This window comes from Cryphonectria parasitica (genome assembly GCF_011745365.1).
Source record: "Cryphonectria parasitica EP155 unplaced genomic scaffold M406scaffold_8, whole genome shotgun sequence".
NCBI classification, from domain to species: domain Eukaryota; kingdom Fungi; phylum Ascomycota; class Sordariomycetes; order Diaporthales; family Cryphonectriaceae; genus Cryphonectria; species Cryphonectria parasitica.
In genome coordinates, this window is record NW_024468916.1 from 862,735 (window position 1) to 888,742 (window position 26,008).

Consider the following 26,008-nt stretch of genomic DNA (forward strand, 5'->3'; position numbering starts at 1 on the left):
GAAGCGGGGTCTGCATAGAGGGTCGACATCCTGTGCAAGAAGCAGGTGCCGCAAATCATGTTCCTGGCTTGTCTTCTCCAGAACGCCAAGTGTGGGGGTTGTTCTGTTGAGGCAGATGCGACGTGGATGGCCGCGGATTGTGGCCTGCTGGTGGTGGTAATGGGCAGCCGAATACGATGCTGACACCTTTTTTGGGGGTGCTGAAGCTGTGCGGCAATGTCTACTGTGAAGAACTACTGGACGTTTGGTGATATTAGTGAAACTTATTGTGGCTGAAGGTTGGCTGAAACTTTTGTTTTCTCGTGCGAAATCTTTGTATATTTTGGTCCTAAATCTTGTTCTCCTTTTTCTTCTTTACTGGCGCGGTTCATTTGGAGAACTCAGTATGAGACCCGTGTTCGAGGGGGAAAAAAAGGTGAAACTCCCAGAATTTTCCAAAATCGAAAATGTACAGATTAAATCCGGCGGGTGAGATAGACATATTTGCGTATTTTAAACAGAGTGAACATCAAGTGAATTGATGTAACGTGCATAATTGATTGATATCGTTTCTGCTCACGAGGCATTTGGGGTTGAATCAGCCAATTAGCAAATATGATTTCGAAACAACAACCCCTTGTGGTGTTTTAACTTTGCCACCGACTGCGAAGGATTTACAATAACCATGCAACTCGCGTGTAAGTGGACAAGCCCCCACCCGCCTTGGCCAAAACACTGCAATGAACTATTGCCTACAGTACAGGTAGTTACACAGTAGCAGGTAAGCAGTTCACTCAGGATGATGACACCGAACCGCCCCCCCCCCCCCTTTTAACGTTAGTGTTGCAAGGCAGCACAAGAGGCGGCCGCATCTTGTGACCTGCTGAGGGTAGGCTTCCAAGGATGCCTGTAGGTGGTTACGCAGGAAGAGAATGCTTCATATGAAGAGGCAAGAAACCTTGAGGATCTGCAATTTTGATCATAAGTCCTTGGTAGCCCGTTGGTCTCGCCAAGCACAATAAAACTACATCGTGATCCACTTTCTCATCACTTTTGTATAATTAAACATAAAAAGAAAAGCAAAGAGATCCAATACCCGTCGCAGGGTGCTACAGTAATAATTGGCCCAATTATTGTCGCCCCCACCCCAAGATGGCATCGAAGGGGTCGCTTCAGCCGCGGGTCCTCCCCATCTACAACCACCACCAACCAGATTATTATGACTATTATGATCACTATCAACACACAGAAGAGACAAGAGACGGGCAGGAGGAGACGAGATCTGAATCCAACTACTCTCAGGACTCAGAACCATATCCTCACGGCAATCATGGCACCCTGCCAACCACAACATTACCAGTGAAGAGGACAGAGACACGAATGGAGACAGAGAAGCCGCGGGCTCCCAGCAGCAAATCAGCAGACTACAAGCCCACGGCACTACGGTGGTGGTACCACCTGATTCTCATCATCTGTCTCGCTGGGCTGATCGGGCTGACGGAATACGCCATCCAAACTCTGGACGTCCACGAAAATGGGACCGACGACTTTGTCACTGGGCTGCGCAGGGCTCGAGATGTTGGGATTCATCATCCCAAGCACAGCCTACGAGGTGGTAACAAGAGCACGCTGGACATGCTCCGCCGAGACGAGGCCCTGAATGTGACGTCCACAGCAACGACGACAGCAGGAGGGATCTCGCCCGATGTGCAGTCGGTGGCGGGATCAAATCAACAGCCTGGATACCTGCACGAGAGCTTCACGTTCAATGAAAGGCCCCAGGGCCCTCATTATATCAACATGCCAGCTCCAGCTCCAGCTCCAGCAGCAGCAGCAACAACAACAACGACGACGACGACGAGGCTTGGCAATTTCACGGTTATGGGAGCGGCATCAGCGATTGACGAACCACGCCCACAAGAAAATCGGTTTCTGACCATAGGCCAGGCGCATGGCAATTATAGACCTCCTCGAGCCGGCAACCAGGCGGATGGTAACTCCCACCCAGATATGGGCAAGGCGGCTTATGTAGAGCACCGAGCCCTGCCCTCAACTACATCCATCGATGCTCGTCCGCCATACACACAAGCAAGACCAAAATACACGGAAACTCCTGCAAGCTCTTCTGGGGGTGGTTGGGCTACCCCCCCAGCACCCACGACGACCAGCGCACCGGGAGCCCAAAGGAAGGCGACTGGTGGTTCCCTGGGTTACTACGCTCGACGAGGCTCCGCTTTCGTTGAGCCAGACGCTCTTCTCACGGTGGCAGATAGTCAAGGTGCAGAGGTTCCCGCAGATTTCCTGGTTCCGGGCCAGGTGACCGTCGAGCTACATCAGCATAGACACCGGTGGCTCAATACCACCAGCTCTGCAGCTGCTAGCGAGACCTCGGCGGCTGGCAACCATGACGTTGTGCCCAAGGGTATGTCTCCTGCAGGATTACTATTAGACGGCCCGGGGCCAGAACGATACATGGCGCTGGGGATGTCCACATGGTGGGGCGATGGTCTCAAAAGAGATGCAGACCAGACTGAATCGGCGACAGCCAGCGTCATCTCGCTGCTACCGACTGGACCTGGCAGCAATGGCGGGGCTCCTTTGTCTTCTCCTCCACCCAGTCATGCCAGTTTCGAGCAGACTACTTCTGGGTCGCGTTCGAGCGTAGACCCGACTGATTCTTTGCTTGAGACAACGTTGACAACCGATGAAGGAGCTTACATGACAGTCGGGCGCACCACCACAACTGTAGCCACCGCCGCGGACAGTAGCAGAAGCAGTGATACCTCGCCCACAACCATAACAACACTCGAGGCACAAACCATACTGAGCGTGGACTCGAGTCATTCTGTGACCTTGACAGATGACTTGACAACCGATCAAGGAGCTTATATAACAGTCGGGCGCATCACCACAGTTGTAGCCACTGCTGCGGATAGTAGCAGAAGCAGTAGCACCTCGCTCACAACCACAACGACACTCAAGGCACAAACCACACCGAGCGTGGACTCGAGTGATTCTGTGACTTTTAAATATGTGTCAACCGATGAAGGAGCTTACATAACAGTCGGGCGAATCACCACAGTTGTAGCCACCGCCGCGGACAGTAGCACAAGCAGTAGCACCTCGCCCACAACCACAACGACACTCAAGGGACAAACCCCACTCCAACAGCCACTGGAGACAATGGCAACGGAGACAACAGCAACGGAGACGACGAGAACTGTGTCTGACACACCAAGCAGCACGACTGAGATATCGTCTCGGAATACGAATACTTCTCCCAACGAGAGCAGCCCTGGACGCTTAGGTGGCCCTGAGATGCCACCAGAGACCAACACAATGATAACTTACAGGACAGCCACTGGAGCGACAACAGAGATCTGGGAGACGACGTTTACGAATTCTGAGGGCCATGTCACCAGCTCATATTATACCGAAATACTTGGAGGGACAGCACAGACATCAGCATCAGCATCAACATCAGCATCATCATCAACACCGTCACAACTCAGTCGACTTCCTTCTGTTATTCCAGTCATACCAGGTGTTAGTACTAAGGTTCTAACGACACTATACACCAACGCTCAAGGCCACACCGAAACCTCATCCTACACAACCACACTGAGCGCAGTTCCCACGCAGAGTATCATTCCCAGCATCACCAGCACCAGCACCATCTCTCAATCTTCTCAGCCGCCTCCTCCTCTTTCCACATCAACTCTCACGTCCGGCAACAACAACTCATCCTCCACCGCTGGCACCACCACCGCTTCCTCCTCCAGCGCAAGCGCCGCATCCGAGGTCGAGGCCGTCGTCTACGGCGTCACCATGCAGGAATACGTCGTCGGCGCATTCCTCCCGACCGTGCTCGCCGTCTTCGTCGCCTTCCCCATCAAGCTCATCGGCATCAACGCCCGCCTGATGCAGCCCTTCCACGCCCTGGCCACCGCCGACAAGACCCAGGGCATCCGGCCGGAGCGGTCCATCTTCCTGCGCTTCTACTCCTGGTGGGGCGCCGTCTCGTTTCTCCGCGCCCTCAGGACGGGCCAGCCCATCGTGGCCATCTCGGACCTCCTCGTGCTCGGCGCAGGCCTGCTCGCCCCTCTCGCTGCCGAGACCGTCTCGGTGTACGAGGCGATTGACACGTGCGAGGAGTACTGCCGCGGCAACCTCGGGTCGTCTGTGGTGTCGGGCCGCGTCCTGCAGGCCTTCATGGCGGTCATGATTGCCTTGTTGCTGGCCCTGATTTTCCTGTTGACCATCAGGCGGTGGAAGACAGGCGTGGCGCAGAACCCCTGGAGCATTGCCGGCACGGCGAGCCTGTGTCTGGATTCGGACATGCGAAAGGCCCTCAGGGAGATGCCCACGGGCAAGGACTCTGCCATGCTTGGTCTGCTTGCTCGGAACCAGTATGCGCTTGGGGAGGCCAGGAATCCTTCCGACTCCCCGTTGAAGACGACTGGGTATGGAGTCATTGTCGCTGAACAGAAGAAGCCATCTGACGGGACAACAACAATAACGACAACAACAGAGAATGAAAATGATAATGCCGTCGTTAGCGGGGAGAAGAGTAAGCAGCCTTTCCTGCTGCTGACCTGGTGGGGACGGTGTGTCATGCTGTTCATCTTCCTCTCCATGCTGGTCATCATTGTGTATTATGAGGAGACCTCGGGCAATACTGGGTTTGAGAACTTCATGGACAGTCAGAGCTACGGTGTCAAATTCTTTTTCACTGCACTGGGTGTCGTCCTTGGTTATTGTATGGAGACGGTGTTCCGATGTGAGCTCTCTTCCTTCCTTTTTCTCTCTCTCTCTCTCTCTCTTTTTTTTTTTTTTTTGTTTTTTTTGGTGTTTCTTGTCCTCATTCTCCTCTTCTAAATGACATCGCTAACAACATACAATTTTTTTTTAAAAAAAATAAAGGCGTGGCCATCATGTCCCCCTACCTCAAACTCCGCGACCGCGCCCTCCCAGCCCAACAATCGATCCTCCTCTCCCCACCAACCAACGCCTTCTACGGCCTCTGGTCCGCCTACCGCCAGCGCCACCTCTACCTGGCCTTCCTCTCCTTCGTCACCCTCCTCGCCGAGCTCTGCCTTCCCGTCACCCTCTCCCACGTGCCCTTCAGCGCCGTCGAGACCTACATGACGCAGGTGGTCTGCACCTGGCTCAGCGCCGCCATCCTGGCGCTGATGAGCAGCACTCTGCTCCTCTCCTTCTTCGTGCGCTGGCCGCACATGCCCGTGGACCCGCGCACGGTGGCCGGCGCCATGTTTTATGTGTGCGACTCGTGGATGCTGGACTCGCTCGAGGGCATGTCGGTGCTGGATAAGCCTGGGCGGGACTGGAGCGTGAGGTCTATGCGACATAGGTATGGGTATGGGTTTATCAATGGGATGAGTGGGAAGAGCAGGATTGGGGTGGATATTGTGGATGATCGGGATGAGGAGGGGCAGGTCGGGGGTGGGAAGAAGGGGCTGGAGCCGCAGCAGTATGTGTGGGTTCTGTGAAGCCTTTGGAAGGGAGTCCATGACTTTGCATCTCATGCTTTGTTCTTTCTCTTATGTTGATGAATTATGATGGAGTTAATTGGGAATCAGGAAGAGATACCCCTCACCTTTTATACGTATTTAGCTGGTTAATGTTAATACATAATGAGATGACAAAAAGAAGAAGATGCTGCAGCACTGTCTATGAAGAAGCTCTTGTGTGTAGAAGGTAAAATAATATCCTAGAGGACAAGTAAGTCATCTTGCAAAGACCTTGCCTGGCCAAAGCCCATGTTCTCATCCAGATCAACATCAGTTTTGCTAGTAGGAAAAGACTTCTTCCCTCTTTGTAAACAACTGACACGATCAAATGGCCAGAGAGAACAGGCCTCTGCAATTTATCTACACAAGAACACATCCTCAAGTTCGTCTTAACGATGCCACGCCCTGGCGACTGCCCGAGCCTCATGCAGCGATGTCATCCAGCTCAGCTGCTGAGCACGCGCCTCCTGCCCCATCTCAGCAAATAGCAAGCCAGTATTACCTCGAACCTCTTCCTCCCCGCCCCAACCAGCACCATCCGTCGTCGTCGTCGTCGTCGTCGTCGTCTCCTCCCGAAGCCGCACATATTCCATCAGCTGCGCCAGGTCCTTCTCGTGCTGGTCAGCCGGCAGATACTCCCACCAGCCCCCTCCTTCATCCCCAGCCACCCAGCTCCGGTTCGGCAGGTACGCCTCCAGCGACTTATACTGGTCCCGATGAAACGGCACGCGCTTCGTCACGGGCCCTAGGCCCTCCAGAAACCCATCCGTCCCGCTGGCCGCCTCCTCGGGCGTCAGGCGGTAATGGACCCTACTGTCCGCCGCCCCGCCCACGCCGTGGCGCATGACCGACCTCACCGTCGACCGCAGGTGTTCCTGCAGGATGACAGCATGCCACAGGTGCGCCGCCGCGTCGGAGACACACACCGCCCGTCTGACGACCGCCGCATGGGCCTCGAGCAGGCTGACGTTCCAGGCCGGCCGCTCGCCCCAGAGGATCACCGGCGCCGGGCTTCCCGCGTCGAGGGTATCCTGCCAGTGGGCCAGGTCCACGGCCAGGCAGAGCGTGTGCCACCGCAGCACGCACGTCACGCACGTGCAGACCAGGTGCGGGTCCGGCGGCGTGACGTGGTGGAAGTAGGGCTGCCTGCTGATCTCGTGGGTGCGCAGGCGGTTCTCGTCGCAGAGGACGGCCCGCTCGGCTGGTGCGAGGGAGCTGACGAGGACGGGGAGCCGTATGCACTTCTCCAGGATCGGGTAGCGCCGGTGGATGATGGCGTGGGCGACGAGGGCGGCGGTGTGGTCGTTCTGGAGGAGGAAGTTGTGCAGGGCGCGACTGGTCCGTGCGAGGCGGAACACGTCGCTGGGCCGCAAGTAGGAGGTGATTTGGATGAGTATGTCGATGGGGAGGTCGGAGAGGGTGAGTTCGTTGTTGTTGTTGTTGTTGTCGTCCTTGTTTGACTGCTCGAGAGGGCCCTTGTAAGAAACTGCTGTGTGGACCTCTCCGCCCTCCGTCACCTCAGAATTGATGCTGTTGTCATGATGGCCGTTTTCCATTGTTGACACCATGTGATGGTCGTTCTTGGACGGGAAGCATAGCAGCATTTGAAGACAAAGATGAAGAGAAACAGAGACAAGAAACTAAGAATAAATATCCAAGTTGCAGCCCACGGCCACTGCATGACAAGCGTGAGTACTTGATTGGTGGCAAAAGAATGGGGCAATCCTCAGCTTGCTGAAGCTGTTCAAAAGTAGTAATCTGCATCTTTATATTCTCTCTTCTCCCACCAACCATCAATTCACCTGGACACACATATTAGCGGGACAAGGACTTCACCAGCTGATAACCAAACCATTCTCAGCTTTTCATCAACAACACACACACACACACACACACACACACACACACACACACACACACACACACAGCATCCAGCGCAAATAGGCAGTATAAAGGGGCAGGAAGGGGGTATTCATTGATGTCTGTCTGGTGGCTTATAACCAGGAAGCAGAAGGGGGAAAAGAAACCAAAGAAAAATAAAAACAATTGTGCAATTTTCATCATCCAGTCATCAGTATTAAGAGCCCCTATTTGATTTCGGGCTCAGGATATTCTCTCTCCCTCTCCTCCGTCTTTTCTAAATGATCTTGACCAATGTTCAGACTCATGCGGCGCCGGCAAGCTTCAGAACCTGCTCGTGGCCCTGGAACAGATCGGGCTTGGCCTTGAACAGGCTCTGCACGATGCGCTGCACGACCTGGCGCGTCTCGTCCTCCAGCTGGTCCTCAGGTGGGCTGAGCACCTCCTCAAACACGCCGATGAGCTTGGGTGTCAGGCTCTGAACCGTAGGCTCGTTGGCCTCGTCTACAAGGTCTACATTAGCTTTTTGGTTTGGACAATGAAGAGAAAATGATCAAAACAAAAACAGGACGACCAAGGGTTCAACTTACAAAGCTTGTACAAGCACTCGTATACAGGCTTATTCTCCTCAAAGTCCGCCTTGAGAGGCAGGAGACCCACGAGGACCGGCAGAACATCTGAGATGGGAACGCGGTCGGGGTGAGAGATGATCATGCGGCACACACAGCCAGTCGCGTTGTCCTTGAGACGCGCGTGGTCGATGGACAGCATGGGCTCCAGCTTGGACAGGATGTCCGTGTAGCTGGGCAGGTAGGTGTTGGTGTCGGTAGAGTTGTAGATGAGCTGGCCTGTGGCGTAGGCAGCGTTGCTCTTGACCTCGGGATCCGGATCCGTGAGACGCTTCAGCAGCAGCTTGAGGATGCTGGACGTGTAGGGGGTCACGCCAGCGCCCATGTACGCAGCCACCTCGGCAAGGACGCCGACCGCTGTCGACCGCTCGAGGTTCTCCTGAGAAGAGCCAAACTTCATCACTGCCTTGTCAAAGACCTTCCACAGTTCGGCAAAGGCCGGACCCATGGCCGCCCCCAGGCCGATGACGACATCTAGTGCAGTATCGACGACCACCCAGTCATATTCCGACGTGCCCTCCACATCCTGCTCGTCCTCGTCACCAAGATCCTGCTGGCTGGGGTGAGAGCGCGTGATCAGGGTGGTCAGCACCGTGACGGTCTGCTCCAGCATGTTCTGCTGGGCGAGAATACCCGGGCCAGTGGTCTTGAGCACCGCGGCGACGTTGCGGTTGATCTCAGCAACGACATTGCTAGAAGTGCCAATTTTTCTTTTCGTCAGCAGCCATTCGTCGAACATAGATGGAAGACTCGTCAAGTGAAGAAATGATGCAGATCGTTCAGGAGTAGATAGTTACGTGTTCTCAGCAACCGCATTTTGCGTCTGAGTGAGCTGGGTATAACGCGTAGTGCTCATCACTAGGAAAGCAAAAGAAAGTAGAGGGAGTGTGAGAGGAAAGAAGAAGGATGAGCATGATACGTACCGATCAGCTTCGTCGGGCCACATCTTCAAGGTGGCAGTGGCGACAATCTCGCCCAGTTGGACCAGCTCCGGAGGCGATGGCTTGGGAGGGAAGCCCGCCTCCCACTTCACACCGGTCTGCTCCTCGAACAGCTCGGCGACCCGAGCATAGGCCCGCCAGAGTGTGCTAATAGCCGCCTTTCGGCAGCCCTCATACGAGTGCTCGACAAGCGGGGTGATGTGCTCCAGGGCCTTCTGGAGGTATTGGCTGATCTCGGGGAGGCCACATGCATATGTGACAAGGTCGCCGAGAACCTCAATGGCCACCTCCTTCTCCAACGCCTCGGGGGTGACACCGTAGTCTGCCCACTCGTCCTCGTCATCCTCATCACCATCCGCCTCCATGGCCACCTCCTCGCCCTCTTCGGCCTGGCGGACCTTGATCTTCTTGCCACCCTGGATGATCTCCTCACCGGTACCGATGATAGCCTGCTCCTCCTCGGACAGGTTGAGAACGAGCTCCTCCTCCTCGAGCTCCAGGCTGTCGAACAGGCCCTTGAACACGCCCGCGTTGAAGGGAGCAAAGTCCTTGCCGTAGACCTTGGCCAGGGAAGCCCACAATATAAAGCTCGTCTCGCGCAGTCGGGGGTTGCCGAGGTTCAGCGCCTCTTCGCTGGCCTTCATAAGATCCAGGACATAGGGCTGGAACTTCTGAGGACCCACGGCTGCGGCGAAGTGACCCATCGCGTCACACACGCCACTGCGGAGATCCAGCTCGTCCTCGCTGTCCTTGATATGCACATAAGGCCCCAGGGCAGCCATGGTCTTCTCGAAATAGGGCTCAAAGGCCTCCTCCATCGACGAGGCGATGGCCCCCAGTGCCCCGGCGGCGGCGCTCTTCACCTTGAAGTCGGGGTGGCTGAGCAGCGTGCCGACCGGAGAGATCAGCTCAGGACCGTACTTTTGCATGACATCAGAGTCGAACCCGGTCGCCAGGGCATCGAGAGCAGCACAGGCGCACCGCAAGATCTCCACGTTCTTCTTGGCTGCCGAGGCATCAGCAGTCTCGACGCTAGCAGCCTGGATGTTCTTCAGGAGAGCCTCGACCAGCGCATCGCGGTCGGCTGAGAGCTCCTCAGACATCTCGTCGGCGATGCGGGTCAGGCCGATGAGTGCGGTGTGACGGACACCAGAGTCTGGGTCGTTCAGCAGACGCAGGACGATGGGCATGATCGTCTTCAGCTGGGTAGACACGAAGTCAGGCGCACCCTCGGCCACCGTGCCCAGGGCGAGGACACCGGCCTTTCGGAATCCGGAGTTCTCCGAAGAGGCAAACTTTGGGAGGGCGTCTAGCAGAGGCACGACGACCTGGCGAGGGGGCAGGTCGCTTGCCAGCTGGTCTACCAGGGACAGGGCCGCCCGCGCAGGGGTGATCTCGTCCTCGTCCTCATCGTCGTCGATCTCGGTGAGGATCTCCATGCTCTTCAGCGTCAACTGTGCGCCCATGTCCTTCATGGCCTGAACCTTCATGCGGCGGTAGCGGACGGTCTGGGCCAGGAAAGCCAGAGCCTGGCACCGGACATCGGCGTCGGCATTGGTGTTGACAGCGAGCTCGGCCATGAAGACCATGAGGTCGCGGAGATGCGGGGCCAGCAGGATGGGCTCGTAGGCGAGGAATTGCTGGAAGACCTCGAAGGACTGCTTGCTCCGCTCATCGTCGCCGCTCTCAACAGCATCCTTCAGGACGTCGACCATGCTCGGGATGAGCTGCTGGATTGCGCTGACGGCAGCCTCGTCCTCTTCGGGCTCGACCAGCATCAGCACGGCACCGATGGACATGACGGTGTTGACCCTGACATCTCGGCTCTGCGGGTCCTTGATGGTGCTGGAAAGGAGGGCCAGCAGCTCACGAACCTTCTCGGCGAAGTGAGTGGGGTTCTCCTCGAGGATAGCGTAGATGATGTAGGATCCGACCTCACGGTGGGAGACATCACCACCGTTGGCGAGGGTGAAGAGCGAGGGGATCAGCTCGGGCCAGGCGTCCTCGTCCAGGTCGAGGTTCGCGATGCTGGCGATGAGACGAGACTCGGAGTGACGGCACCTGGCGTTCTGCTCTTTCATGCAGGCCTCGACCAGGTGCTGGCGGACGCTGCCCTTCTGCTCAACGGGTATCTTCTCCCAGTATTTGATGGCCAGGCGAGCGGCCTGGACGGCAGCCTGCTGACGGAGGTTGGTATCATCGTGCGTGCAGACGATTTCGATCAGGAGCAGCAGAGACTCGGGCTTGGAGTAGAAGTTCTTCTGAAGCTCTGCAGTCACAGCCTTGACCCTCTGTGTGTCGGCTAGCAAGCAACACAAAGTGTCTGTTAGCACATGCTGTCCGTTTCCCGTGGTGGGACGTGCCTCTGAAGGTGATTGTGAAGGTGACAGTAACAAGCGACAGTTTACTTACGGATTTGGCTCTCTTGGAGCAGTGCGACCAGTCTCTGACGATCCATATTTGCTTCGTCTGTTGCTGGTCTTCTAAAAAGGGGTATCAAAAAAAGGAGAGACCTCCGCAACCTCAACAAGAGAAAGACGCGAGACACAAGAAAAGGAGGGTGAGGAAGTCAGCCAGAAAAAAGTTTCGGGCAGCAGCAAGGCAGAAATTTTGCAGGACTCGACACGCCCAAAAAAATAAATTGCGGGGGCCCCTCATTCTCTGTGTTATCTTATCAGCCCCCTCCCCACACTGGCCGGTCTTTAGACTCTCCAGGGTTAGGGCTCATGTAAGTCTGGCAGGGCACTCGATTATACCTTTCTGGTGCTCAACTCCTCCTCACTCTCACCTTCACATCAGCCTTGGGTTCTGTTCTTGCGCCTTATATGGTTGAAATGGAAGCAAAAGCTCTGCATTCATACTAAGTTTATTCAAATTTGGAAAATCAGCCCCAAGACAGAAAGAAAAGAGAAGAGCAATATTGTTTTAAAGAAGTCCAAACCCACAGTCAATCACTGCTCTTCACAGGGTCAAACGAAGGCATCCACATCAAGGGCCACTCTCATTGCAACAGTTGAGATGGTATGGATCAAGATTTGCAAAGGCATTCAGTTTCTTTATACGCTCAATTTTCCAACTTTGTGTTCTGCCCTGCAGTGAAGTGATGAACGATCCCGAACAGCCTAGCCCAGACATAATACTACCAATTAGCCCTTTACTTAAGCGGAGAGCATCACGTTGCTTGATTCTGCCGCTGAAGGCTAGTACCCGTTCCAAGAATATGGTCATAGGCTATCGACAAAACTTCCAATCCTATGAATATGCCCTACAGTGCACACTCCTGCTGTGCTATGTGTGTGTCTCTGCCAGATGCTATGTTATGGGTCTTGACCCGAGATCATGTCAGTAATGGCTTGGCATATAGAGTGGAGGCAACTATTTGATGCGAGTTTGAGCAGAACGACATAAATGGGAACGAACTCCCACACACAACTGGTTTTCTTGTTCCCCCAATCATGGCTGTTCTTCGTGGTATATGTTGACGACCGCAGTGTAGCATCCGCCCAAGAACCATGGATATACACTTAATTCTCGGCTAATATTGTGCCGACCAGGACTAATACTATAACATATATAGATTCATGGAATAATTGTGCAGTTTGCATTGCCTGTGCAGGATTGGGGTACTCATGGGAATTTGGCTCCAGATACTCACGCTCCCCTTTCTCCCCTCTCCACAACACTTGAGCCATCATTTTACATCGCATCTCAGGATCATCTCTCACCTGCACACCAAAGATGGAAAATCTCACAGCCTATGTCTTCAGAGTCCTACCGCTCATGGTCATTACCCTGGTGCTAGGAACCCAGGTGTCATCAGTCTCTGCAAAGACATGTGTGGTATCAGCAAGTGGCAGTAATACCACTGATGATGCCCCAGCCATCGTGGAAGCGTTCGAGGAATGTGGGCAGGGCGGGACTATTGTCTTCTCCAACACCACCTACTATGTAAATTCAGTCATGAACATAAATGGGATCGAAGATGCTCTAGTTGACATTCAAGGAACACTACTTGTAATCTAGAAGAAAACCCCTCCCCCAGCGGACTCCAGCCAAGGCTGCAGTGAAATGATCAAGGACTGACACGAAACTCAGTGGAGCACAGACATCTCATACTGGCTGAACAACTCGCTGCCTGTCGGTTACCAGAACCAGTCCACTGCCTTCATCCTGAGTGGCAACAATGTGACCATCAACGGAGGCGGTGTGGGCACCCTGAACGGAAACGGACAATCTTGGTACACATTCATCGGCGAGCAGTCGGACACGTCCAACTACCCAGGCAGGCCGCATGCCATCACGCTTAGCGGCCTCAACAACTCGCAGATAACTGGCGTGAACTTTTTGCAAAGTCAGATGTGGTAAGTACTTAGTCGTGAAGAGTTGTTGCGGACCTCGAGGCTCAAAGAAAAGCAAGGCTTTCAATGGTGGTGAGAAACACATGAAAGATCTAACCGCGAATTGATGACGACTAGGACCATGTCTATCATCTACTCCCACAACGTGACACTCGACAGCATCTACGTCAACAACTTGGTAGAGTCAGGATCAGCGTGTACGTCATTATATAGTGATCCCCTGCCTAAGCGTGAAATCAGGAGTGTGTTTGTGGAGCTGACCAAACTGCTTTGATGCAGCAAACACCGACGGAGCGGACACGATCCGGTCGTCCAACATCACCTTTGACAACTGGACCGTGTACAATGGTGACGACAGCATCGCGCTCAAAGGAAACAGCACAGATATTACCATCAGGAATTCGCAATTCTACGATGGGCTAGGCATCGCCATCGGAAGCATCGGCCAGTATGATGGTGTCTACGAAGTCATCCAGGGGCTCACGGTGGACAATATCACGTACAGCGATACTCTCCATGCGGTAATTAAACAACACCTTCTACCAAGTTCTACATATGAAAGAGAAAGTCCTTAACGATGTGCACCAGTTTTATTTCAAAACGTGGACCGGCACGCAAGTAGGCTACCCACCGAACGGCGGCGGCGGCGGCATCGCTGGTAAGTGTAAAGGTGGCAGCATCACACGTCCACAGGACTCCCTTCCCATCCTTCAGTTGCTGACCAGGACAAATCCGTCTTCCTGTACATATAGACGTCTCCAACATGAACGTAACATCTCTCTACGCATCATCCCTCCGCGGCGCCGCAGTGGCCATCAGCCAGTGCACCACCTTCTCCGGCGGAGGCACGCCCGCCAACTGCACCAACTCCGAGGTCCAGATCCACGACATCACGGTCCAGGGCCTCTCGGGCACGAGCGAGTCCGATGACGTGGCGAGCCTACAGTGCAGTGCCGTTAAGCCTTGCTACGACATCGCGATTGAGGACATCACGCTCACACTGGCGGGCGGGACGGAGGCTACGGAGTATCTGTGCAGTGAGGTCGAGAGTAATACCGGGTTTAACTGTACTGGTTCTGCTTGTGTGGGTAGCAGTGCCACCGGGGAGTGTTGATTAGGTGGTGTACATATATGTGTGTGTGGAAAAGGTTTGAGGCGGGGGGGGGGGGGGGTTGTGGCTGCCGGTCATCTTCGAGCCCAATCTCGTACAGGACACTCTTGATATTATTCGAGAGTGTCTACAGCACATTCGATCAGTTCAAAATAAACACACACTCGCTTGGACCAACCCCCCCCCCCCTTCTTTCCATTCACATGTTGCTGAGCTACTATCACTGGAGGTCGTGCTGGCTAAATATAGCGGCGGCGTTCGCGATGGCCAAGCGATGCAACTGTTACCCTCCTCCATGTATGTCTTGGCCCAATTTTGCAAAAGACCTGGTGGGACAAGTCAGCCACACACATAGTTCACATTATCACTAATAGTTGAAGGGATGATTGGCTCTCAAAGTACCCAAGGATGTTGCCCAACCTTTTGTCTCCTCTACCTGCAGAACGCCATGGCGCTATTGTCACGCCCAAAATATAAATTACTTTGGCGAAGAGACCTGCTCTCTTAAACTCTTGGTCATGGGTTAGAATTAATTTGCGCTTCCTTCCGCACAACGTACCTGGGCCTCGCTTCTGCAGGTAAACCAGGAATTATTCCGGACAAGACCCCTTCGATAGGTCTTCGATCTGGGAAATCTCGCAGGGGGGCCCAAGAGACTCACTTAATTCTCCTCCTAATTAGCCACAGGACGGAAGGCATCTCCGAAGGCGCCCCGGCTGGTGTCTCTCATGACTATTTGAGACCTTCCCACAAGACCTGCTAATTAGAAAGCTGGCGTCCAGCCAACCAACCATCCATCCATGCTCATAAGCGATTTTCCGCCGCGGCTCCCGGATTCCCCAACCTTCCCCCCCTTAGATTCGGCCGAGGATGCACGATGAATCGATGATTGTATTTTTTGGTTGTCTGTGTCCCTCACCAGCCTCCTCCCTCTCAAGAGCCGCCCCAAAAGATATCATGAACTCCCTGCTCGTGTTTTGATATTAGACGACTGAGACCATGTTTTTGATAGCTGTCTGTAGGCAGGCAGCCCGGTTAATGGGAGTGGAACAAGTGTGGCGTCTGTGATGGATACACGACGGCCCCTGATTCACATCGCAATGTCTGTATATTATTATGTTTATTAACTTTTGTAGACCTTGTCTGCTAGGATCCCTTCTTGGTTCGCGTCCAGGGTGGAAGACTTCTCGCTCAGGCAACACTCGCTACGCTTGCATGGCTCGTTCTCTCTCTCGGCCGCAGTGAGAGAAGATTGATCGTGGGTGTGGTTGTGGTGGCTACACTGCAGCAGCATCATGCAGGTGGAATGCAGCGAATGCGGTGCGCCCCTTGCAGACGGGAGCTGGCATATTCCCCCCCTGCCACCCAAAAAAATATCATGCACGGAGAAACGGTTGTAGGCAGGTAGCCTAAAGTACTAAGGCACGCATGGTAAGCGATGTTTAGAGTAATTACTGAATGGCCTTGTTGCATCTCGCAGCCTAGCAGCCTCCCTCCAGCCATGCAATGCATTGACTTGACCAACACGGCAGGTCACATTACATGAGTTGCATTCATCCATCCAATGGAGAAGGGGCGCCATGTACGTACAGAATACATACAATGGTGAATGGTGCAATGGGCCATTCTTCTCCTCCTGACCTTCCTCGCTTCGGATCCCCCCTGGCCTGGCGTGTTTCAGCTTTCCAAGGCAGCTGACTGCCAACCTGCCAGATGTGGCTTTATTTACTTTTTAATTCATGACTACCTACTGCTAGTCGAGTATGCACTTATGGTAGTCTGGAAAAATCGTGGCACCCGGGATTTGAAGGGAAAAGAAGATTTGTACTATGGTATCACAAGGGAACCCCTCCCCCCCCCCAACTTTTCGATACTCTTTCCTTATTTTTTCTGTGGCAAGAGGGTAATCTCTGTTTGTTTTGATACTCAAGGCGTGACCAGTACCTAAATAGCCAAGTACTTCTATACAGTAGCATGTCTCTTGTGAGATGAACGTCTCTGGTCAGTCCGCCCAGGTACTGTAGGCTGGGAAAAAGCAATACATTACTGTGGTAAGATACACCTCGTCAAGACACCCGCCACTGCTTGTATGACCCCTGGTCTACCCCGAGGTCATGCATCCTGGTGCAGTGTTTTGGGGTCTTTCTTTCTCTCTCATGTGATCGATGGGTCCCCTGTTGAAATTGAGGAGGAGGAGGGGGAGGCAGGAGAAGCGCGCTTCGGCAGACCGATCTCTCTCTCTCTCTCTCTCTCTCTCTCTCTCTTTCGGAAGATTCTCATTCTGACCACACCATGACAGATGCACTATGGCTGTACCACAGTATGGCATGTCCTGGTTGCCTCAGAAACCAGTGGGATGGTGTGGTGGCATTAGGCGGTTAGAGCAGTGGCCTCGACATGGCAGCTGCCGTGCGATCCCTGTGGGAAACTCTCGTGCATGCAGCCAGGCGAGAGAATGAATCCCACATGATCCATGGAGAAATGCTGTGAACACAAGCCTGTACTTGTCTTTTTATTGTCTTGTTCCGGGTAGCATTGTCTATTGGGGTTCTGGCGAGCCATGGAATCCCCCCCCCCCCCCCCAAAACGATTTTGTATTGTATATTCTCTGGTCATGCCCTCGCCCCCCTTTTCTTTTCAAAAAAAAAAAAAAAAAAGTAAAATACAGGCAAATATACGATAGCATGCATATAATGATAATGTACTGATGCAGGTCTGATAGAGGAGAGAATCCCATGTGAAAAAGGCCATCAGTCCATGTCCCCAGCCCAAAATCCGGTTACCTGGTGGCCCTTCCTGGGTGACCGCCTCAAACCATCCCCGTGATTGGTCACCTCCTCCCTCACAACCCCTCTCCTCTCGGGGCAAAAAACAGAACAGAAAAGAAAAGAAGAGCCTAGCAGTTGCCAGGATCTCTATTTACCCCTGCCAAGAGGCGTGGTCTAGCACTTGTCCTGCAGGTTTGTCGCCTGTGGCAGCGTGGCCCCAATCGCCGATCGCAGGCTTGTACCATAGTACTGTAGTGTGTGAAATCCTGTTGCTCTGTATCCCAGTGCTAACTAGCTACTTAGTATGTGTTGATCAGTATGTCGTATTACTTGATCTTCTCCCCAGCTCCTCCAGCTGAGCCATTTTTTCTTTCTTTGAAGGGCGTGTCATCAGATCTGTTTCGTGGCCATCGTCGTCGGCCTCTTCCTCGTGTCCGCAAAACCACTCTGTTAGAGCCGGCCTTTACTCTAAATCCCTGGCCTGTGTGGCGTAGCGATGCCCCAACCCGCAGCGGCCCAGTCACTCCACCACTGCAGAGCCAGCCAGCCGTCCGCGAGTCTACTATAGTAAGTCAATCTAAGTCAACTGCAGAGAGGGGCTGGCTTGGTCTGGGCTGGCCTGACGATAAGCTTGTCGGTACCGTCTGCTCGTCACAAGCTTACTGTGAGGCGAGCCGGGCTCGCGAGGATCACAGACGGGCTAGGGGAAGAGGCAGGAACCCACACCGAGTCTACCGAGGAAGTGGGTTACTCGAAGGATCCACGGGTGATGCCCTGGCCTGATGGCCCACATCCCGGTAGTCAAGTGGAGTCTGAATCGAGGTGTTGTCTCCGCGATGACCTCATGAACAAAACGTTCTTGGGGGTTTTGAAAAGGGTGAAAATGGCTGGTCGGATGCTGTCCATTCATCCGGCTCCCTCCTCCTTGGTACATTGGTAGCAGGAGAAAAGCCTAAGGTTAGCTGTCCCCCCCCAAAAAGGGTCTATTTTTAGTTGTAATAGAAAAGAAAGAAAGAAAAGAAGAAAAACCCCCCAAACTCCCAAGACGTAATGCAATGCGCGGCGTGGGTTGTGAACAGGTCTTGTGAACGTGTGTGGTATGCATGCGTCGATGGACATGCAACTTCGTCGTAAGCTTTTCCAACTGGCTCGAACCAATTACGGCACAGCGTGTACGGGGCAGTATGGCCAGATAGCCTACTACTCACTACTACCATGACTGTTTGGTGGTTGGGAGAGGGGAAAGAGGGCCTGTGAAGTCAAAAGAACCGTGGCGAAAGCAGGTTGGAACCTTGGGTGGCTCCTCCCAGCCCGCTCAAAAACTTCCCGGACCGACGTGTCACTAACTTGGGCCGACATCCGGCCTAAGTCGTTGTGGAGTCGAGACCTGAAAGGGTTTCGTAATAAGTCAAAAAATATCCTCTCAAAGAAAAGAAAAAAAAAGAGATGCGTTCGTCATAAAAGAGGAGATCAGCGTCCCAGAGCCATTGGATTTTTTGGTTGTTGACGACGAAGATGAGGAAGACGACGACGTTTGGTGGTCTTGTTTTCTTCTTTTAGTGCAAGTCTGTCCTGCTCCACGACTGCACGAAAGAAAAGAGAAAAAAAAAACTGTGCTGCCGCGCCACAAACCTCGTCAGAAGACGGTTCATGGACGGCAAGTAGTAGAAAGAGGGAGGAGCAGCACACATGCGTAGCGCAAAAAGGTAGCTGCAAGTGCAGGCGGAAGGAGCTGCGCAAGCCCCTGGTCTGGGCCCTTGTCGTCAATCGGGCTAGTGTGCCGTGTGTGGTTGAGACATGTACCGCCCCCGCCCGAGGTACATTGACCCGTCTGGGCAATATTCCTGGCATCTTTCGCCCTCTGTGAGGCTCTCTCTCTTGCTCTACTCGTTCTCGAGGCTCGTGACGAAACGACCCATGAATTAGCAAGCCGCGTCAACGTCCCAGACCGTTCTTCTTTACTTTTCCCTTCCAACTTGTATTGCTGTTATTATTATTATTATTATTATTATTAATATCAACCTTCTCAAGAAGAATCTTCGGTAGAAGAGGAGAAAAGACGGGACCAAGTCAACGCAATCCGTGCGTAATGGGTTGGTTCGTCGTTCCCAAGGGAGGTCGAATCGAACTCCGCCCCCTTAGCCGACAGCCACGTTGAAACTTGTCACCGCCGCTTAAAGCACTGAGCACTGTATCTGTGTTACCGCACCGGCAAGATCCCCAATAGATCGTTTTGTCGACCGAGCCCTTTTTCTTTTTCTTTCTTTCCTGAGCTTCTCTCACGTTCCCTCGGGATATTCAGACACTGTAGCCTGTCGAGAGTGGACCCCAATCTAGACTGGCATATGCACGGCATGATGGGAGCAGGAGAAGAAAAGAAAAAGGGGAAAAAAGAACAAAGCAGAAGAAACACCAAGAACAACAGTTGCATCTGCTGTGGCCCATGGCTTAGTTGTTCCACCAACTGTGCCGTGCTTCGGCAAGTAGTGCCGTCGTATTGTTTCTTTGCCAAGGCAAGGCGTTGCGTTGTGTTCTTCTCTCTTCACTCACGCCCATCCACGCCATGGCTTTGTTTTACTATGATAGCGAGCGTGAACTCGCACTGCATCATGTTGTCTGAGCCTCCTCGTGCCACGCCGGACCAACAAGCCCACATCCGGCAGAATTGAGCTTATGTAGACTAACGACCTGCACCAAAAAAAAGGAATCATTCATTCGTGGCATGTCTGGAATCGAGACATGCACACACGCACGACCACGACCTCGGCTCCAGCTAGCCGCATGGGCTAGTTGGAGGCTGAACAGGGCCCAGACCAGACGCAACAAGCAAGATACAGACCGTTAAGAAAGAGAACTAACGGACTGACTGACTGGTTCCATACAAGATGGAAAGAGAGAGAGAGTGTGTGTGAGTATGAGAGAGTCAGAGAGACGCAGAGAGGCATTTGTTCCTCGACGGGGGTCTCCCATCATCATAGCCCGCGTGTCCCACCGTCGCAAGCCGGCTCTCCGGTCCTTTTAGAAGCCCCAATTTTCTCCCTCCTCTTCTTTTTCCTGTTACCGTGGCTCCTCTTTTGTAGGGCCGAGACTAACGGGATCCAGCGTCTCCGGGGTCCTAGAGGAGGGTGTGTGTTCTACTACTCAACAATTCAGAGGGAAAGAAGATTTACCGAATATACGAGGAGGCGCGCCATCACGGCACTTGTCTCCGAATCGTCTGCTTTCTCAAGAAAGGGTTCAAAGAGCCAAGAGGGCGATAAGCCTTGTGGAGTCACGGTCTGTCTGTTTGCGTAATTGTGGGAACGACTCAGTGACAGCTGTACCACGGGCGGGGTGCCCCAGAGAAGGAAGAAGAGGACATGCCACAGTTTGCTGTGTGGTACTTGCGGCAGGATGGCTTTATTGATCCTGCAGTCAAACCAGACCATACTAAACACAATGGCCATAAGAAATATGACAGTAACAAAAGTAGCAGGTAATGCTGCGGGCAAAGAAATCTGGTGGGAGGGTGCCCGGCCAAAAGAGGGATGGGATTGGATGGGTGGATGGATGGATGAATAGATAGATAGATGGAGACGGACGGATGGTTTGGATGTACATCCCTTGAGAGGGTACATGCGGTCGTCCCATGCAGCAAGGGTGGCACCATCACCAGCCCCCTGCTTTAGTCCACACAGAACTTGAACAGAACGAGCGGGCTGCGGCCCCCGTGGCGATCTACCATCACTTACACTATGTGTTAGTACCGGTGATCCTCTTCCTTTGGATCCAGTGTTTCCTAATCCCTGCTCCTCTGTGTGTGAATGTGCATACAGTATAGTACAGTACTTGCTTTCTACTCTCTCTGTTGCCTTGTCTCTTGTCCAACCCCCAGGACAAAGGCCACCACCACCACCACCACCTGGTTTGTGGGTGTTGACTCAGGTGATAACCTGACCAATTGCTTGTCTGTTCATCCTGTAACCCCTCTTCTCCCCTTGTAGGCTAGTGATTTTGCCATGAACCTCCCCCATGCCATTCTAGGGAATGCGGGAGGAGGTGCTGTGCTAGTCTTGCCCTGCTTGTCCACCCCTCGGTTGCTCAGTATATCAAGCTCAACCCCCTTCCTCGCCAACCTCCTCCTCTCATGAGTCTACCCCCCTCTTCTCTTGATCGATCTCCTGCTTTGCTCGTCGTAACTCTTGTCTGCTTGGTGTCAAGAATTTCCCCTGCTGCTAGCCCTACCTCAAGCAACAAACCTCGATCCCGGACTCACTCGCTTTGTCATCGAGACCCGCTTAGGTATGGTAAACCCTCTCTGGTGTTTTCACACCTTACAACACGTCCTTGCCTTTGGACTCTTTTTTTCTTTCCTTTTCTCTTTCACTACCTCTCCCTTTCTCTCTCTCACATCTGCAAACACTCTTTGAACCAGCCTTGCCAAGTTTGATCCTCTCTTGATCTCACCGTCTAACACCATTCCTCAGGCTACCCGTTCGTTCAGCATTACGATCGCTACACCTTCTCATCTGCACTGTCATCGCCGTCCTCTTTTTGTGAGAAACCTGCGCGGGAACAGTCAAATACGCCACAGCAACACCTCTCGCGTAAACGCCACAAAACAACAACGACAATCATCACAATGAAGGCCTCCACCACCATCGTTGCCCTCGCCAGCATGGCTGGTGTTGCCCTTGCCCAGGGCGTCACCTCTGCCATCGCCCCCTCTGCGACCGCTCCTGCTGGTTGCTCTGCTTCGTACGATGGAACCTTTGAGATCACTGTCGCCAAGGTCGAGAATGCCAAGAAGCGCTCTGAGCCCATCGCCGTAAGTTTTGCCTCCCCCCTTCCCAAGCCTTGACGACACTGTCCAGGTTACAAAGATATCCTGGTTGCTGCTTAACGACCACATCCCCCCGCTTGTGTTATCCCTGCCTGCCTCTTCACCACCTCAAATTTATTGTGCCACGTCGTTCGAACTTAATGTTTGCAAATGCCACAACTCGGACGTGACGCGGTTGCGTCCCGTTCCGAGAACACCTTGCAACCAAGCTATTTCTTCGTCCTTCCCCCTCCCGTCGTTGATGAGACGAACTGAGGCCCACACAGAGAGAGAAAGAGACACGGATAGAATGATGACTGACAATGACACCAACAGAAGCGCGCTTCTTGCTCTGACTCGGGTACTCTGGTTGCCAGCCTCTCTGGCGGCATCCTGACCGACGCCGAGTCGCGCACTGGCTACATCGCCAGCAACTACCAGTTCCAGTTTGACGACCCTCCCCAGGCCGGTGCCATCTACACCGCAGGCTTCTCCTCCTGCAGCAACGGTTCCCTGGCCCTGGGCGGATCCGCCGTCTGGTACGAGTGCGAGTCTGGTGACTTCTACAACCTGTACGACCGCAACTGGGCCGCCCAGTGCTCCCCCGTCGAGATCATCATCATGCCCTGTGGCGGCACCGCCTCCGAGACTGGCGATGGCCAGGTTGTCGGAACCCAGGTTGTCACCACTACCATCGTGAGCGCCATCTCCGACGGACAGCCCCAGGTCAAGACCACCACCACTGGTGTTCCTCTGTGCCAGGTTTCGCAGATCTCTGATGGTAAGTTTTTTCCCACCTTCTTTCTTCCCTTCCCTTTCTTTCCCCTTTGGGAGATGAAAGAAAAGAAGGGCTTCCCAATCTCGGAAGAGACCCACTCGTCCATCCCGCCTCTCAGGGGTATGTAAGACATGTGCTCACACCCAACCTCCCCCCCCCCCCCCCCTCGCTCTAGGCCAAGTTCAGGTAGCCACCACTCCCTGTGCCAGCATCACCAGCACGCCCGAGAACTCCGAGACCTCCACCCTCGTGCCGGTCTCCCAGTACACCGACGGCCAGATCCAGGTGACCCCCGCCGCCTCTGTGCCCACCGTGAGCAGCGTCGCCGTCGCGACCTCCACCGAGGCTGCCACCACACCCGCTGAGACCACCGCCTCGGCCTCGGGCGTTACCCTGCCCAGCGAGACCGTGCCCACTGCCACCGGTGCCTCTGCCACTGGTGCCTCGGCGACCGGTGCTGCCTCGGCTACCTCGGGCGGCAGCACCCTGGCCACGTCCGCCGTCTCGGGCAAGGCCACCAGCGGTACCGCCACCTCTTCTTCCGCCTCGACCGGCACCTCTGCGCCCGCTAGCAGCGGTGCGGCTGCTGGCTCTGTCAAGATGGGCTCGATGGCTGCCCTGATGGTCGGCCTCATCGGCGCTGTCGCGTTCCTGTAAACGCGCACGTCACCAACACAACCAACTTGGCGGACTCTCACCTTTCATCTTTCAACTTTGTTGCGATACCCAACTCTTCGAATAATCTCGTCCTTTTTCCTCTCCTCTTCGACTCTTTCGATTTCTCTTTGGTCGGGCTTGTTTAATCAACGAACATGACGTCTGATTTGGCGAGGTTTGTAATGCGGATGTCGGTAGCCTCAACTGTGCTTCCTTTGAGTCATCTTGCACTTAATTGGTCTGCGCTTTTTCGTCACCAAAACTCCAACACCACCATTGGAAAAATCGCAGAGAGAAGATTAATAGGGAGCGGCTCCTAACGGGGTTGAATGAAGAGAAGGTTCTTGATCTCGAGGAAGCACAGGGTACACACAGCATGGGGTAGGAATGTGTTGAGCCGACCTGGTGGTTGTTTTCTCATCTTTTCTTTTCGTGGCACATTACATGATCGTTTCGTTGATACTTTGTCGAGCCCCCGTGAATTCACGGTGAGCACAAACTAATGGACCTATGGGAAACGGGATTACATTTGCGTTCTTTTTTCTTTCTTTCTTTCTCTGCCTTGTTTGAGATCCACCTATTTCTTTTTCCATCTCGGAAAACCTGGTGGAAATCTGGATTCGTTCACTCGCACGGGGCACAAGGAAAGGGAAACGGAAAGGGGACACAACACGCACACGCACACTCACGGATGAAAAAGAAGAATACCCCCGCGGCAACTCTCTTGGGGGAGGGCTGCTCATGGACTCAGGGGAGGAAAGTCTTTCTTCATTTGATGATGATGAAATTTGGGTCAAAAATGGAACATGGACAATGAATTGAGGCCAGGAAAACTGGTCGTGGGCATAATTTGCAGTACTCGAGGGAATCTTCCGAGGGAAGTCCCTGTACATAGGCTCTTTAGACCACGCAAATAAAGCATATTGCAAACAATGACAAGTCTTTTGACTCGGTTCGATGTGTGGTGTTTGTCTTGGCTCGCTTGCCTGCTCATAATAAAAGATGTGGATCGAGAGTTTGACATGTTGGAATATGACGATAGATGCATTGAACTTTGGCTGATCCTTAAGCTGCAAGACGCGGGTAGACGCGTTGGCTGGGGGATGACAAAGCTTGGAGGGGCCAGCCCCACCAACCCTTGCCACTATACGGACGGTATAGGGTACGTACCTCGACCTGCGTTGCCGGCCGCCAAATTTCAGTTTCCGAGAGAGAAGGAAGGCATCATCATCATAGTACACACCCGGTGGTGACTTCCCCCACGTCCTCCCTTTCAACAGCAGGCAGACAACACAGAAGATTTCAAGCCCAGCCCTTTCTTCCTATCTCACGATACTTTCCACCGTACGGTGCGTGTTTCGCTCCCCAATCGGAAACTCCAACACCCTTTTCCCTTACCGAGGGGTCACACAGCTCAACCAAACAAGTCCTCCCTTGGTCCCCTTTTCCTCTCCCTCGCCGACCAGATTCCAGAAACGAAACCATCCCTTTCCTCCGCCTCCCTCGACTCACACTTTGACGACTCAGCTGCTCTTCTCCACATTCCGATAATGGCAGAGCACTGGAAGTCCACCCCAAGGTACTGGTGCAAGCACTGCGCCACCTACATCCGCGACACCAAGCTCGAGCGCCAGAACCACGAGGCCACCGCCAAGCACCAGAGCGCCGTCAAGCGGTCCCTGCGCGAGCTGCACCGCGGCAAAGAGCAAGAGGACCGCGAGAAGGAGCGTGCCAGGCGGGAGATTGAGCGGCTGAATGGCGTCGTGGGGGGTGGTAGTGGGGGCGCGTCCTCTTCTTCTTCTGCTTTCGGTGCGAGGTCGAGTCGTGGTGGTGGTGCAGCAGCAGCAGCAGCAGCAGGTGGTGCGTTGTCCGAGTCGGAGCGGAAGAGACAGGCGGAACAGCTTGCCTTGCTTGGCGTGAGCATACCGCAGGAGTTCAGGGGTGACCTGGCCATGGCCGGCGAGTGGTCCGTCACATCTACCACAATCGTCGAGGAGAGGCCCAAAGACGAAGATGAAGACACGAATCCCGAGGCGAGGGCAAGAGGTATACATAAGAGAGAGCGCACAGAAGAGGAGAAGGAAGCCGAGGATGCTGTCAAGGGCCTATTTAAGAAACCTCGACAGTGGGGCCGGGACGCGAGGGCTGCAGGAGGGGAGACGAGTGAGGACTTGGATGCACTGCTGAGTGGCGGGCTGGAAGTTAAGAAGAAGAAGGAGGAGGAGGAGCAGGACGAGAGTGGTATGGCAGGCACAGGCGCGGATGGCATCAAGAAGGAACAAGGCATGGGTGAGCCTGCAAAGGCCGAGCCAGCTGGGAACGGTGTGAAGCAGGAGGTTGCTGCCGACGAGGATCTGCCGCCTATCAAGCAGGAACAAGCAGATGGGGATGAGTCGATACCAGCAGCAGAGATTTCGTCTGAAGCAGTCGATAAGCCTGACGTGCCTAGTGTCAAGACTGAAGACGCTGCTGCAGAGGCACAAGGCGGCGTAGAGGCTCCCGTTGTGGCCTTCAAGAAGCGCAAACCAAAGAATATCCGGCAAAAGTAGCAGTAGACGCTCACGCACATTGCAAGAAGCTGGAAGGCTCTTATCA

General features: G+C 53.9%; 6 protein-coding genes across 6 annotated transcripts; 4 read left to right on the forward strand and 2 right to left on the reverse strand.

Moving 5' to 3' along the window:
* Nucleotides 1-4,584: 4,584 nt before the first annotated feature.
* On the forward strand, nucleotides 4,585-5,405 carry M406DRAFT_233216 (uncharacterized protein; the record flags this gene model as incomplete). The annotated part of the gene is made up of 2 exons (XM_040915935.1): nucleotides 4,585-4,759; nucleotides 4,903-5,405. Coding segments are annotated over 2 exons (678 nt in total), but the record flags the coding sequence as incomplete, so codon positions are not given.
* Nucleotides 5,406-5,899: 494 nt separating this feature from the next.
* Nucleotides 5,900-7,066, reverse strand: M406DRAFT_265445 (uncharacterized protein; the record flags this gene model as incomplete). The annotated part of the gene is made up of 1 exon (XM_040917737.1): nucleotides 5,900-7,066. The coding sequence occupies one exon, from the start codon at nucleotides 7,064-7,066 to the stop codon at nucleotides 5,900-5,902; it is 1,167 nt and encodes a 388-aa protein (XP_040772393.1).
* Nucleotides 7,067-7,674: 608 nt separating this feature from the next.
* M406DRAFT_342213 (ARM repeat-containing protein) lies at nucleotides 7,675-11,398 on the reverse strand (the record flags this gene model as incomplete). Its single annotated transcript, XM_040921748.1, has 4 exons — nucleotides 7,675-7,874; nucleotides 7,961-8,691; nucleotides 8,923-11,242; nucleotides 11,353-11,398. 4 exons carry the CDS (start codon nucleotides 11,396-11,398, stop codon nucleotides 7,675-7,677), a joined length of 3,297 nt encoding a protein of 1,098 aa, XP_040772394.1.
* Nucleotides 11,399-12,678: 1,280 nt separating this feature from the next.
* M406DRAFT_266374 (family 28 glycoside hydrolase) lies at nucleotides 12,679-14,412 on the forward strand (the record flags this gene model as incomplete). The annotated part of the gene is made up of 6 exons (XM_040917798.1): nucleotides 12,679-12,954; nucleotides 13,036-13,301; nucleotides 13,416-13,495; nucleotides 13,578-13,819; nucleotides 13,887-13,956; nucleotides 14,051-14,412. 6 exons carry the CDS (start codon nucleotides 12,679-12,681, stop codon nucleotides 14,410-14,412), a joined length of 1,296 nt encoding a protein of 431 aa, XP_040772395.1.
* A 7,404-nt stretch (nucleotides 14,413-21,816) lies between these two features.
* On the forward strand, nucleotides 21,817-22,743 carry M406DRAFT_242884 (uncharacterized protein; the record flags this gene model as incomplete). The annotated part of the gene is made up of 2 exons (XM_040916189.1): nucleotides 21,817-21,984; nucleotides 22,315-22,743. Coding segments are annotated over 2 exons (597 nt in total), but the record flags the coding sequence as incomplete, so codon positions are not given.
* A 2,220-nt stretch (nucleotides 22,744-24,963) lies between these two features.
* Nucleotides 24,964-25,962, forward strand: M406DRAFT_50137 (uncharacterized protein; the record flags this gene model as incomplete). Its single annotated transcript, XM_040924408.1, has 2 exons — nucleotides 24,964-25,614; nucleotides 25,717-25,962. 2 exons carry the CDS (start codon nucleotides 24,964-24,966, stop codon nucleotides 25,960-25,962), a joined length of 897 nt encoding a protein of 298 aa, XP_040772397.1.
* Between the last annotated feature and the right edge of the window lie 46 nt (nucleotides 25,963-26,008).